At 46.1% G+C, this 15,467-nt stretch overlaps 1 protein-coding gene across 1 annotated transcript in view; it reads left to right on the top strand.

Annotated features, from left to right (window-relative positions):
• The window catches only part of LOC8029065 (sphingosine-1-phosphate lyase), a 32,542-nt gene extending 19,580 nt beyond the window's left edge, over nt 1-12,962 (top strand). Inside the window, exons 9-13 of the mRNA XM_029994116.4 lie at nt 60-206; nt 1,864-1,984; nt 2,201-2,318; nt 8,152-8,422; nt 10,975-12,962. Of these exons, the coding sequence (XP_029849976.2) occupies nt 60-206; nt 1,864-1,984; nt 2,201-2,318; nt 8,152-8,422; nt 10,975-11,085 (768 nt within the window). The 3' untranslated portion in view covers nt 11,086-12,962. The remainder of the gene's footprint in view (nt 1-59; nt 207-1,863; nt 1,985-2,200; nt 2,319-8,151; nt 8,423-10,974) is intronic.
• The last annotated feature ends 2,505 nt before the right edge of the window (nt 12,963-15,467 follow it).

Genomic DNA, 15,467 nt, shown 5'->3' on the forward strand with positions numbered 1-15,467 from the left:
CATGTGAACCAGCCTCGACTCGACGTGGCTCCCTTGACTCCTCCGTGCTCTCCCCCCAGCTAGGAGTAAAGTATGGCGTTCCGGTCCACGTGGATGCCTGCCTGGGAGGCTTCCTGGTGGCCTTCATGGAGGACGCCGGCTTTCCCCTCCGTCCATTTGACTTCAGGCTCCCGGGAGTCACCAGCATCTCTGCCGACACCCACAAGGTTTCCCACACTTTCTTGCTTCTCCCGCGACTTGGCTGCCCGGAGCCAAATTACCGTGCCCGGGCTGCGACTTTGACCAGTGGGCACGGCGTCCTACAGGGCAGTTTCACGCGACTTACTTCTGGCCAAAAGTTTCGCTGAACGTCGTGTTGACAAACTTTGGCATTGCGTCTTTTTAAGCGTGGAGGCAGTGTTTTTCTGGCTCCCTCAAGTTGCTAAGCGTCGCGATTGACTGCGCCGGCCAGAGCCGTTGGGAACGTTACGGAGCGTCGGCCGGCGCTCAACTTTTACAAACACCATTCTCCATTCCGACTCAAGATGAACCGGCAGTCAAGAAGTCGGTCTGTCAGCGGCCAAAATAACTGCAGCAAATTCCACCAGGGCAACTTCGAAATAAAAAAAAAAAGCACAAAGCCAGGGTTTATGCGGCCCAAATATGTCCCCCGTTGTTCCTACCGAGCTCCGTCGTCGTCGGAGCCGCTCGCCACACTTGCGCATTTCACCGACACCAAGAACTGCTCCAACGACCGAGTGTCTGCGTGCGAACCAAAGGGGCAAATGGCGGAACGCGGTTTACCGGAAGCGAAAAGGTGTTTTGCGAAACAGGGCTGTGCTGCCCGTGCGTCGAAAGTGGTCCCTTAGTGGCAACAAACGACGTCGCAGGAGCCCTTTTGTTGCGTTGAATGTCGCAGTCCTGGCGGTCTGGCTTCAGAGTGCCTGGAAAAAAAAAAAGCGAGCGAATGAAAGTGTCGCCGCTGAAGCGTCCTTGGATGAGAGCCGCGGCGAAACAGGCGACTGTTGCATCCTCCTCTGCTACCGTGCCAGAATCCCGAAAGGCAACGGCACAACACTTTTATGACACCATCGAATCCTGTCACCAGATTTGAAAATCCGGTACACACACCAGTCATGCTCCAGGCACCGTAACCAAATTAAGGTCTGTGAAATTCAAGAGTGACCTCTAAAGGTAATCACTGGAAGCAATTTCTGCAAGTCTTCCTTTGAAGTGATTCCTGAAACTGGGATCTCCGAGACTGTCCTAGTGGCATTAGGCCGTAGGCCAGAAGTAGAAAGAAGTTTTGCTGTAGGAGTGTATCAAGTTCTTCACTGAATTTAAAAAGTTGACAGTGAAGCTGGTCATGCCTAACTGGTGTCACCAAAGTTGGACATACCTACTGGTTAAGGTGTTAAGTGGAGACAGTGTTCAAAAAGTGGGACACTGCCCTAAATGGCCCTCAGTGACTCAAAGAAATTTATTGTTGTAATTTAAAATTGTACAGGGGCACCTATTGCTTGAAGGCTGGCAGTAATTGATCCTTTAGGGTAGGATAGTAGTTACCAAACCTTTTTAGGGTTGTTTGTGCATCTTTGCTACTAGCAAGCAAACGTCAACCCCAAGTAATGGGATAATTGCGCCAACATTTGGAAGTGACCACTTGGTCAAGTTGAGTGTATGCATACTTTATATACTCCAATTAATTTAGAAGGTGAAAGCTTGCATTGTCATGGCTATGTGCTCGGTATTTTATGGCAACTTATTCTCATAAAAACCCTTTTTTTCTTTTGGGAAAAGAAAAAGGCTTTTATGGAATCTATTTTTTATGTTATGCTTATTTCTGCTTATGTGGTGACCATATACTCTTTTGCTTGTTTCCAGTACGGCTACAGCCCCAAGGGATCGTCCATAATAATGTACAGGGAGCGCAAGTTCCACCACTGCCAGTTTACGGTGACCACTGACTGGCCTGGAGGTGTCTACTGCACTCCAACTGTGTCTGGTGAATGCCCAACTTCACTTTGTTTGCCTAGGGCCGATAAATTTTGCATGGGCCTCAATTCACGTCCACCGACATTGATTCCATCCGAAGTTTCGAGCCGGAAGCAGCGTTGCACCATGGTTTCGTGCAGGCACCCTATTGAAAGCACCCTATTGACATGTGCCAACTAATGGCCCAACTTAACACCTTGGTGCCCATGTTACTTTGTATTTGCAGGCAGCCGAGCAGGGGCAGTGACGGCCTGCACTTGGGCCTCGCTGCTCTACTATGGGCGGCAGGGCTACGTGGATGCCACCAGGAAGATCATCACCACCACCAGGGATATTGTCGCCAGGTTGGTACCTTGCTGCATTCTCCAACGCTGGGCACGATCCAGGGCTCGCGCCGCAGAACCCAGAGGTCCCGGGTTCGATCTCCCACCACTGCCCGTTTCGATCTGGACAAGCATCGTACCAATGCGCAGTCGTGCGTCGCTACATTGCGTGATGCACGTTCCCAGGCTAGCAGCGGTACTGCACTGGCTAGGTTTATCATCTACAGCGGAGACATCGGATGCCGACCGGGGCTGACTGACTCACTTCCCGCAATTGTATGCGTGACGGCATTATTTGCGAGCCTAGCTCGTATTGACTATACCACTCAGTTTCACTTTAGGGTCTAGCTTCGGCCAACGCTACGAGCAAATGGAGCCAGTTGAGCGATGCCAAAGTCGCATTGTCGCGGCTCTCGTTGCCTTTGTGTGTTTGCTATCGCTGACCAAACAAATGGCGCATGGTGAATTTGCCACTGTCCTTCACTCTTTTTTGTGCGCGATTGGTTTAGCTGGTGAAAGCAAAATCGCAAAGACATTGAGGGCAGTGACACCATGCTTCTGGTGCTGCTTCATTAGCTCTGTCGGGTCGTAACGTCAGCTGCGGTCAGACTTGAAAAACACTGACAAGTCATTCATTCTCGCCGAGGTTTTTATTTAAACATGACCCCTTAGGGCCCAACTACCCAGAGCACGATTTGCAGCTCGAAATTCATTTTCTTTTTGCCGAAAACGGCCAGTTTCAGTTGCGCTCAATCTCTTTTCCAGGGTCACGTGGTGTTCAGGCTATGTCTATCACAAATATTCAAAGTCGTGGGTCATCTAAGGCACATATTCAATATTAAAGATAAAAAAGAATACAAACCCAATTTTTCTGGCCTTCAAAAAGCTGCAAATACGTTGATAGATAAAAAAAAATGTTTTACACAGATTGCAGGAAGTATGCGTACACGTCATTCTTAATACGGCGTTGTACCGTGGGCTGGACAATGTGATGGCAACGCACAACGGACCAATTTTGCGACGGACATGGGGACGCTAAAGGCCCGCTCACACTCTTGCAACCGAGTACGACCGAGAGAGACGAGACCTGTTGAAACCTCTTAAAATTTCTTAAGACGAAAGAACACGCTGGCGCCATCTATGCGGTGACCCTGGAACTGCATTTCACAAGAACGAAGGTTTTGCGGGATTTCCGAGGTAAAATGTGCGTAACACATATGAAAAGGCTCTTTTATAGCACTGACAAACGTTTTTCGAGCCAAGAAAGGAAGGATAATGCTCGAGAGAAATAGAAAATATGCTTGACTGCCAAGTTTACACTGCTACCCAATAGATGGCGCCAGTGTGTCCTCTCGTAAGAGTTATTAAGAGCTTCCAAGGCACAAGGTTCTAAGAGGTCTTAAGTGTATGAACAGGCCTTAATTTGGAACTGTCATTCGTGGTACCGGCCAATCGATTTTCAAGCGCAGAACATCGAGCGGAAGGGATATATAAGTGCGAAACAATCGCACGACAAACGATGCACGCAAGTTTGCCATCTGCTTCACACGTCAGAGAAGCGGGGAAAAAAAAAAAGGCTGTCGAGTGTAGCCACATGATTTCTGGCCATGAGCGTCCATGCTCGTGTTTTGTTTTTGGTTTCGAGCAGTTGAGGTTTTTGGCTTTATTAAAAATATATGCGACTCTAGCAAAATGTTCCTGCGCAGGGTGCTCCCCAAGAAGGAGAAAATAAACAGAACCATTTTTGCTTTTCATCAGAGTCTGACGTCCTCTCTTTGTCGTCAAAGAACACTAACAGTAACCCACACGTGAAAACTAGCGTCGCCCGAACGATTACTGGTCTTCAGTCGACCAATTGAACAACCATCTACAGCGCGCAAATGTGGCATGGCTACCACTTTGCCGAAATCTTCGAGTACCGTGTTCCCAAAGTAAACATGACGCCGACATCTGAAACCAAAACCAAACATCTCCAGCGTGTCCTGCGCTGTGTTCTTTTTTTATTTATTTCGCTTGCCCATAGTTGCTCGTTGCCCGTTTCGCGCCCAGCGTAGCAAAGAGAAAAATACATAATTACGCTGTTTTATTTACGGCTTAGTAATCATTTTCGGTCTGATTTATGCTTTTCATGGTTATTCAAGTGGAAATTGGAACAGTGCCATAAAAATCGCGAACCAAAACGTGACTGAGGGCACGTCTCTCGTTCCGACCAATTGCTGCCGCATCTCTTGTGACGTCATGCTTTTAGGCGCCGCAACGTCACATGAGCTCCGCTTCTCCTGGCTTCTCCCCCAACTCTAGGGGCGTCGCCGCAATCCATCCCGGTACGATTATTACCGCGACTTTTTAATTGATTTGCGCGGCACACTAGCACCGGTTTCAACTGAAATTTGGGCAACGTTGCACGGAACCAGGGGCGGATTAAGAGGGGGAGTCCGGATGTCCTGACCCCCCTCTTGATTTCTGCATGTGTAAAATTTAGGGCATGAAACGAGGGAGAGGGGGTTCCTAAACATATGGTACGCTGACCAACACCCGACCCCCCCTCAGGAAATTCCTGCATCCGCCCTGTTTTTGGCAACTGAACCAGTTCAGTTGCCAAAAAAATATCCAAAATTGCCTTCATTGTTCCTTTAAAGCGAAACAGAGTATAAAGTTTGCCAAAGCATCTAGTGGCAGCAAAATCGGGGAGGTTTTAGCAAAGTTTGTCAAACTGGGAAGGTTGGTGTTGACAAACACGGTACTTCATTTCTCCTTCTCAACCCCTCTCAAGAGATAAGTGCCGTCTGGTGGCAGTCGTTCACACCACAAAATGAGTGGCACTCATTCACAGCCCCACAAAGCTAGTAAATTTTAGTTGATCAATTATTTAGTTAACAAGTACCTATGCCATGGCTGGCAGTTTGTTCCGAAAAAGTTTCTTTTTTTTTTTCTCTCAATCATCCTATGGTAGGAATTTTTGACTCTTCGCTGAAATACCAAAATAACAAAGTTCTACAAAGTAGGACTTTGTCCTATATTGTAGACAAAGTAGAACTGTCCTACTTTGTGGGACTGGACAGAGTCCTGCAAATAGGACTCTGTCCTGAGTTGGCATTCTAAGGTGACAACTAGGATAGCCCGTATTGCTTGTTATGAGAAAAAAGTGCATGTGTCATCCGATTAAAGAGGGGGATTCATATGCAGCAGGCGAGGCCTCTGCTGTCTCTGTTCACAATAACTTCTGGCCCTATGGCATCTGGGTATGATTTACATCCAAAGTTATATTTTTTTGCTTATGAACTGTGCAGTGAATCTGTTATGCTTCTGGTGTAATGCAATAAGTGTCAACCCTGTGGGAGAAATGAATGTGCAGAATACCGTGTGCGAGAGGTCGACGATACGACCAAAGCAGGTGGTTAAATAAAGTACATGCGACAAGGAAAATAAAACGGGACATGAAGGACAATTAGAAATTATATACAGACACAGCGCCGACTAACGACTTGTTTTTTTTACAATCGGTTACAAAGACCAAGACTGAACATGCTCTCGTCAAGCCATTCCACACCGCACTGTCCAAGAAACGTGCCAAAATGAAGAATGAACGTCAATTCGCTATCGTAAATATCTAGCGACTCTGCACTAATGCCTGTGTCGGGACTGTTTTGCTGAAGGCAGTAAGCTTCGTGAATTTCTCTAGCTGACCAGCTGCTACAGTCATTAGTCAGTGCTGTGTCCGTGCAGTACCATCTAGAAGACAAAGCCTGGGCCCGCGCCTTTCCCCCACCCCCCAAATGTCACCACGAACCATAGAGGATTGGAACCCTCTTCCCTGTGGTATAGTTCAAATGGACTCTCCGAGCCAATTTGAAAATAATGTGCTCGCCTGCATAGCGTCCTATAGTGCGGGGTAGACTTCATACTGTACTTATTTTTTGCCGCTTTTCATGTTTGAGCGTATTGAGGTTTTTGTCATTCATTTTTGAGCTGTGAGCAGTGTGGGCGTGCTTGCTTAGTTATATGCTAAACAATTTTTTTTTAACATTCTTGAGGGTTGTGTTTAAAGGGGTACTACGGCGATATTTTGAGCAACCCCACCTAACTATATTTTTTGAATTTGGCATCTTTTACTCTTTCCAGTATACTATTTAGTATCGCGAAATTCAAAATAGTTGTTATGAAATCAGCAAATGAAAATGATGCCAAACCCAAGATTCGAGTATACCTGCGCTTTTCATTGCCGTGACGTCACGATGTGGCAGGATTGTGGTTCGAGCGGGCTGTCTAAACATGAACTATGCCGAGCATTTGTTTCGTGCTGCTGCGCGGGAGCCAGAGCGACCTTCCAAAGCATTCATTTGACACCATGAAACTGTTTGTAATCAGTTGGGAACAAAGTCTACAGCCCAAAGAGTGAACACCTGCCTTACAATGACGTCACTTTTTCAATGTTGCCAGTAGAGCTTTTCACTTTGATAAACATGATGAGGACCAAAATTGTAAATTCTATAACTTGGGTGAAAAAAAGTTATTTTGGCCAAATATTCGGGTTACTATTTCAGCGATGTTTGTGGTGTGTTTAGCAAGTTTTTAAGCAAATCGGGGACTATGAAGAAAACGCCGGAGTACCCCTTTAAGCTCTCATGCATGTGGCCAAAACAATGGCCCAATATGTATATTTTGTTTCCTATCGTATTGAGTGCTAAAACTCCACCCTGTATCGGCCCTTCTGGGCTAACAGTATCAATAAAGAAACAAACGAGTGGATTTACGCAGCAGCGCTTATCTTGCACCGGCATAGCCGCCGGCGCATCTCGCACTATCTCGCAACGACCACAATGCTAGAATGCGACATCGCCAAGATGGACGCATCTGTCGCCTTGCAGCTTTCCAGTCGAGCTTTGGCACGTTTGCCGCTTGGGGTGAGTCGGAGATCCACCAACGACGACATTGTGCGTACTAGGCCCGGCGTTCTAGGTGGCATTGGTCCGTAAACTCCTACTTGTCACTTTGTCTTTTCCGCGCCATTTCATTTTGCTCGTGACGCATATCTACCCGGCCATCTAAAAACGCAGTAAAGGATTGTTCACACACTTGCAACTGCTTGTGACTGGATGCCTTGCAACCTTTTGTGATACCTTACTACGAGAAACCACACGGGCACCATCTGTCAGGCAGCTGTGTAGCACTTGGTATTTCCGTATACAGGGTATTCCCAAACACAATTCACATGCTTTTTTTCACCGCATAAATAAACTATGCATCGCCGAACGCCCATTCTCCGCCCAAAGGTAGCGCTGTATGTCCGAACCAGATGCCAAAGTTTCAGCCCGAACCAACGTCAGATTAAAAAGTTATAATTGATTTTCTCGAAATTTCAATGAGAACATGGCATCCGACGGGGCTCTCGAATACGTGGAGCTCTGTGGCGCCAGAAACCGAAAAACGGGCGAAAATGAGCCCCATTTTCTCATTGAAATTTTCAGAAAATCACAACCTTTGAATACGATGTCAGTTCGGGCGAAAACTTTGGCATCTGGTACAGATCTCTAGTGCTACCTTTTGGGCAAAGGATGAGTGTTCGGCAACACGCAATTCATTTCTGCAACAAAAAAAATTAAAAAATCGCCAATATTTTTTCAGGGACACCCGATATTTGTTACTTTTTTTTGTGCATCATTCTTTTGTTATTGGCTCGAAAAACTTTCCAATGTTTAAAATGAACATTTCTCATCGAGACTATGTACATTTGATCTCCCAAATACCGCAAAACCTTAGCTCCAGTGAAATGCAGTTCCAAGGCCACCTCAAAGGTGGTGCCAACGTGCAAGTGTGTGAAGTAGCCTTAATCGAGGCACCGTTGTTGCCGCAGGGTGTCCGAGGTGCCCGGCATCTATGTGATTGGGTCGCCCGACACGAGCGTGGTGGCCATCGGCTCGCACGTCTTCGACATCTTCCAACTGATGGAGAAGCTGACCCACCAGCGGGGCTGGAACCTGAACCCGCTCCAGTACCCGGCGGGCTTCCACCTCTGCGTCACCCTGCTCCACGTGTCCGAGAAAGTGGCCGACCGCTTCGTCAACGACGTCCGCGAGCTCACCGCCGAGATCATGAAGGACCCCCCCAAGCCCAGCACAGGACAGGTCAGAGATCCTGGGGCTGGCCTTAGGCCTAGAGTAGACGTGTGCAAACATCAAAATTTTTATTGCGAATCTAACTCGAATATTTTCTAGTATCAATATTTGAATGTTTGTGTATGAATTTTTATATGAATATTCATTTTGTGAGCATGGATACCTGAAAATATTCACGGCTGGAGAAGTTATTTTTAGAAAGCAGACCTACGAAAAGAAACGGTTTTATTTTGTGTAAAACGCTTTCACCTACCGTAATATCCCGAAAAATGACTTACCATAAAAGTACCCCCCCCCCCCCCCCCCCGCCTTCCCCCCCCCCCCCCCCCTTTCTGGCATGATGTGCTATTTTAATGTGAAACATTCTTTGGCTGGGTAATTGGCATTTCAAAAAAGCCCAAAAGTGAAGCCAGGTACAAAATCGAGGCCGCAAGGCCCGATGCTGATTGGTTTTGAGCAGGAGGGGAAGCAGGGGCCATCGCAGTAAAAAAGCGTTTGCACCCGATGGGAATCGAACTGAGACCATTTAGATTATTAGCGAGTGTCTTTCCAGCATGTCACGACACATTGCCGTGACTTGAGGTGTTATTTTGGGGGAAAGCCCCATGGGGCATTCGCTCTGCATCCAGCAGATAGCAACTTGACATACTGTCGCAAGTTCTTAAAACCCGGGTTAGCACCAGTGGGCACGTTAAGTCTGTGTTCCTTTACTCCTACTCTGACGCTCAAAGTTTCATACTTCGAGCACAGCAACTAAACGACTCATGGCGTACAGGAGTGCGACACACCGAGGGTGCGGCCCAAATCTACTCGAATAGATCCGAGTTACCCTGGTGGATTATGTCACATGACAACAAAAATAGAGGAACTCTGGACGCGGGTAGGTTTTGGAGCGGCTAAGGTACAGAACCCCTACCGTGGAGTAAGATTGAGTGAATTTTGGAACACGGCCCGAAACTATCGACGAGCCCCACGATCTCCTTCCGACCACACGGCTATGATGAACCCGGCAATACAGGTGGCAGAAGCCGAAATTATTTCATAGATAAATTTATTAGGCCTGTGTGGAACGGCAGTCTACAGCAAAAGAAACGGCGACGTTACAAAGTTTCTACGAACGCTTTTATATCCCTGAAAGGTTTGAAGACTCGCTTCGTGCACATATGTGGAAAGTTACCTTGGCCAATCTATTTATTGACCATGCACGCTGTTCGGATTTAAATTAAAAACAACATTCCTAAACCCGCTCGTCGAGGCAGGAAACCCTAAAATTTGTCAGAGATTCCGTGGTTCCGTGTCTCAGCGCGACACGGAAGCTACGCCGAGACCGGCACACCGTCGTTCGATAGATAATTCGTTTTCAGGCGAGATGCCTGACCAAGCCTTTCCCGCAAAGCTAACAGATGTTTCGGCTTTCCAATCTAAGTATCTGTATTCGCTGCGGCTAGGCTAAGCATTCTAAGCAGGGCAGCGGTCTGACTGTCTTTTCATCACAACTTTTCTGTCGCCGAGCTATTGACACGCTCGTTCGTTAGATCAATTAATTTTCAGGCAAGACGCACGAACAAACCTTTTCCTCGACGCTCGCTGATGTTCCGGCTTTCAAATCGAAGTATTTTTATTTGCTGAACTAAGCATTATAAAAGGGGCAGAGCAGTCCGAATGTCTCCATCTCGACAACTTTTCTGTTGCTGTGCTCTCAGCACGCTACAGTTTGCTTGACGAATTTCTTTTTCATGCGAGACGCACAAACAAACCTTTTTCGGAACACTAATTGCTGTCTTGGCTTTCAAATCAAATTGTTTTTACGTGCTGGATTAAGCACAAATCAACTGAAAAGGGGCAGCAGTCCGGCTACGCCTTTCATCTCGACGGTCTCAACAGCAGCACAGCCATATTGTTTGTTTACGTGACGACGCGGAGTGCGAAGAAATCACTCGCGCTCCGAGAAATTCTTGGTGCATGAAGAGCGCGCTCGAGTGTCAGTCTCTGGTGGCACTCCTGTCCGTTTAGTCAAAGGAGCGCCAAACTCTCGCGTTCTGGAGCACAGACTTAACGCGCAGAGTGTCTCCATTCCAGGAATTTCTATAGAGTGTACATGCCATGTGTTAGGCTAGTCGCCAAACTAACCGATAAAGTGCACCGAGAGCGTAGATGCCGCACGTTTCCCGTGCAACATAATTGCCCAGCAATTTGCTATCTAGTAGTTACAGTGCCCAGGCCAGTGGTGACCACGGCCGAATGTTGCCGACCGGGAAGAACAGTAATCTGCTTCGTCGCCCCCAATCTGATAACAAGTTTAGCAAACAACAAAACAAACAAAAAAAATGTTTTTCTTGATTGCACATTGAAAGTTGGCCCACCCTTCGTTTTCACTCGATTTGCTCTTGATTTTAGATTGGCCATCTCGCAATTATGATGCTTGTATTTAAAAAAAACAAAAAAAAACCTTCACGAGATGAGCTAGGTAAAACATGACTTAACATAGCGAGCAAGGCGGGTTGCATATACATCTTTTGTTGGTTCGATCGGTTCTCTAAGTACTCTTTCTGTTCTTGCAGGCTGCAATCTACGGGATGGCACAGAGCCTTCCAGATCGCACTGTTGTAGAGGACCTGGCCCGTGCTTACATTGATTCCTGTTACAGCACACGCTACATAGCGGACAGCTAGCCACCTAATACACTTGGCAGAGATGCTGCACTCTTTAAGAGGACACATGCTTTCTCTCCCAGAAAATCGTTCAACAGAAAAAATTTGTTACATGATCAACATTTTACTTTTTTACGAGGCCTCGCCCTACTTGACCTATTCCTTGTCTTTTTTTATTGTCTTCATTAAGTGACCTCCCGGTTTCCCCTAGTCTTGGGTTTATGAGAGATGTTTTGAAGTGTGCCACCTCACTTGTTCTCTCACAGTTGTGTTTTTCTCTTGTTTTTCGGTCAACCTTACAAGTCGGGCGACAAACATGTGAAAGGTTGCACTGCATCGGTAGACAATGCTGGAACGCATTGGTGTCTCTTGCTGTTCGTGTTCGGTCGCTTGGAGTCTGATTTGTCGAAGCGTGCTTGGAAAAATGCATTACTAACATTATACTTTTATTTCTTGTTTTTGTTCTAAGTAGTACATATTTTTTTTCAGCCTTTCAGTTTCTGAAACCTTTAGGGCATATTGCTGTATGAAGAACTGTCGACGCTTTGAGACAATGTTGTGCTGGCCTTCTGTTCTAAAAATTTGATACAGGCTTGTCTTCGCTGCAATGCTGAAATTGCAACTTGTAAATGGCAATGAGTACTGAGTGCAGCTTTAAAAACGCCTTAGTATGTTTTTGGCATACAGATACATTCTGCATGGATACTGCACAACCCTTAAGTCTGGTTTACCTGAATAGGCAAGGTTTATATTTCTATGAATAGTGAGGGTCATGCGAGCCAATTTTGGAGTTCATAGATCGAAGCAGAACTAGACAGCATCTATATACCGTAACCAAATTTGCATTTCATTGGCAGTTAATATATCTACTGTAAAATATCGGGGGAGCACCTATCACACTTTCTCTGAAAACAGTAATAATCTGAACATGGGCGCTTGTCCGGTCAAATCAGGCGCTTAATGTATAATTTGCAGAATTAATTCCCAAGTTTGGAACATGTTAATAGTCGGCGCTTGAACAAAGTGGGTGCTTCACAAGTATTTTACGGTAGTCATTTGAATTGGGCTTTCCCGGTTCAACTTGCCAAGTGTGGCTGCTGCAGTCGTAAAATTGCTATTTAGCAAATCCTTCTAGAGTGGTATCGACTTTTTCGTCAGCAGATGCATCATTGTTGCAGAAAATATGATCCTGTCTTTGTCCATACAAGTGAAATTTAGCTTTAGCCATACTAAAATTTTAGCTGAAGGCTAGGTTTTGCTTGATCAACAGCATTGCAGCTTTTGGTACAAATATTTGCTCTTAGATTATTTTCTATCGATAACTACCAATGCTTGTTTCATTAGTTCCAATTTATGCTCGAGCTGGACTCTGGAGTGATCTCATCGTGAAAGTAAAAAGTTTTGTTTGACTGGTGTAGTTGTGTGATAAATTTGTCTGTGCATGTTACTTATCATTGTAGAGTTTAACAATCAACAGAAAACTGAGGTGGGATTGCTCCCCTTCACCATGAAACTGACATTCTTTAAGCTTTCTGGAAGTTTCAGGCGCTTTTCCAAATTAATGTGGTAGAAATATCTGCAAGCTTTAGTGGTCATTGTCGGTAAAGAAAAAATGCCAGGATTCAAGAATGAAATTGCCAGAGGCAATTCTATGCCTTGCTGAGGCACCAATAAATTACGGCTGCAATGTAAACTGGTTCTATGGTGCAGTGTGATAAACTTTTTTAGATACTTTTATCGGGCTTTGAAAGCATACTTATTCTTCATTACTTCCACCGAACTGTCAGTTTTGTTTTCACTAGGTATCTAGCCTCCAATATGTGTACTACAAATTTATTTTCACTGTTTACTGCTATGAAGAGTGCATTAAATCAAGAATAAAAGTATTTACAAAGAAACTGCCTTTTTCTATTCTTTTAACAGGTTGAAGGGTCACTTCTCTCCAAGTAATTTGTCACGTTTTGCCAACACTAAGAAGTTTCACATTATTTTGAGACGCGCCGCCTGAAGTCGCACCTGGAATGGGAAAACGTTCCCCGTTTCAAATGTGCAGGTGACCTAGTGTGAACCTCGAGATATCTCTATTGTCTTTGTGACTCTATGCCCCATGACGAGATTCGCAATTTCGGAAGATGGGATCTTAATGTCCTCTAAAAGGTGAATATAGATAGAAACTGAAGGAGAGGACGAAACGAGTGCATGTGGGGACCACAGAGTGCTGAGCTCTGGTTGGAATGGTTAGTGGGTAGATGTAAACAAGAGGCCTTTGTTTCTACTCACTGTTCAAATTAGTTGGAGGAGTGAGTAGAGTCACAGGCAGCTAGCTTTACATCTACCCACTAATCATTCCAACCAGAGCTCGGCCTTCTGTGGTCCCCACATGCTCTTGTCTCGTCTTCCTCAGTTTCTATCCGCATTGGGGCAGATGGATTATTGACCTGGCAAGGTGTCTGCCAACCTGGAAAACTTGGAATTGTCAGGGAATTTCAAGGCACCTGGAAGATTGAGGGAATTGTCAGAAAATTGAATCAAGGAAAAATGAGCGATGTGGGTGGCACTGGTGACACGCAACAAAGTGGGTAGGTGTTGCGTGCGGTTGCATGGATGGCCTTGGCGCCGAGTAAGTTACCCAAGGCATTGCTAATTCAGCTTAAGCCTTCACCGGATTGAGCGGGAAGGGCCCAGACAATCCTCTGACACTCCGCCCTCCTCATTTTCTGCTTTTGTAATGGTCAGGGAATATATTCAAAATATTTAAAAAGTCGGAGAATTTGAGCAAGGAAATTAGGTAGACACGCTGCTTGGCCACCTCAACTGAGCCAATAAAGCCTCGCACACTGTCTTTTATAGGATAACAAGGGTCTCTCGATGATAGCAAACGACAGATTGCAGAAGCTTTTGCAATCATTGATCCCTGACAAATTACTTATGTACATGCAGCTTTGATAGATTTTACATGCAAGATCCCTGTCCTTTTTCTTTTTGTATCTGTGCGTGTGTGATGCAGTGGAAGTTGTGAGCAGTCATTTATGGTCGTTCTACATATCTGCGCGTAGAGCTGCTCAAATTAGGGGTCTTCAGTCATTTTTTTATTATTATTAAAGTCGAGTAATGACTGCCCCGAGTTTAGCAATGTAGTTATATTTATTGCACCTGGGTGGGGAGTGAGTAGGGGTCACTGATCTCTATGACAATTGCTGGATCGCGCATCCCCGCTCCGCGAGTGCAGCCACCAGACGGCCATCTGTCATGTCGAAAAATCGCGTTTTTGGAGCGTTGCGGAGGCTGGAAGGCAGCGTGCTGGAGGCACGTTTTCTACTCTTTCGTCGTCATTCGCTGAACAAGTTACTGTGTAAGTCGTGAAACTTGCCGCTGAGAACACGTGGAAATTTTTACGGAAGCGCAGTGCCGCTGGAAAAAGGCAGAACTTGAAAAGCAAGTTTCGCCGGTCTCGCAGCGTGATCAAAGCTTCCTTGGCACGCCTAAGCGCTGCGACTCCGTGCCGTCGCACGCTTGGATACCGATCAAGAATCGGCGCCGCGGCAAAGTTTTGAAGTTATGTCGAGCATAGATGTCTTTGCATCCTATGTCGGCCATGGAGTTCTGGATCGTCCAGCTGTTCCTGCGAGTTGCTATCAATAAAAGGGGGAAAACAATCTACGCGGTTGCTCTTATATGCACTATGAACCATGGGTATGTTCTAAATTTACTCTAATGTATCACATGTTAGCCCGAATAGAGCGAGGCTGTGGAGCAAGGAGGGTTTCCGAAAGCAAAACTACAAGACTGCGAGAATTAAATTGAAGCGCGGCCCATACGGTAGTGTGCAATCCGTTCCGCGCTTAAACGACAAGGGCAATGAAGTAGATTGGTAATTACTAATGAGCCAGCACTGAAAAGTGATGAGGAGCTGCCTTTGAGGTCTACCCACAATCCTTCATTCAGAACCAATCAGAGCTCGGCGTTCTGGCGTCACCACAACCCCTGCAAAATATAAAAACAAACGCAAAAAAAAAAAAAAAAATCGTTGCGGCACCTATTGTTTTTATGCATTTACTATTCCCGGCTAAGCGGCAGAAAGAACGCATAATTGTGTGAGCCACTCACTCTGCGCGAATGATTTAGCCAACGACGACCGACGAACGCCCCGTGAAGTGACGCAGCGTTTCTCGACCCTGAGGGACACAGCGGCAGTGGCAGCAAAAATTGGCTTGCTCTTTATGTTTATACAGCCTTGATGGAGATGCGCCTCAACGGGTAATCGGTCTCTTAGCTGTAGATGAGAAATTTAGCCAGTGCGGTACAACCGCTAACCTGGGATTTTTAACGTGCATCACGCAGTAGTGATCACACGAACGCGTGCCGGTACGAAACTCATCCAGATCGAAACGGGCGGGGGCGGC

Source organism: Ixodes scapularis, unplaced genomic scaffold (assembly GCF_016920785.2).
Source record: "Ixodes scapularis isolate PalLabHiFi unplaced genomic scaffold, ASM1692078v2 PGA_scaffold3__209_contigs__length_174095766, whole genome shotgun sequence".
NCBI classification, from domain to species: Eukaryota; Metazoa; Arthropoda; class Arachnida; order Ixodida; family Ixodidae; genus Ixodes; species Ixodes scapularis.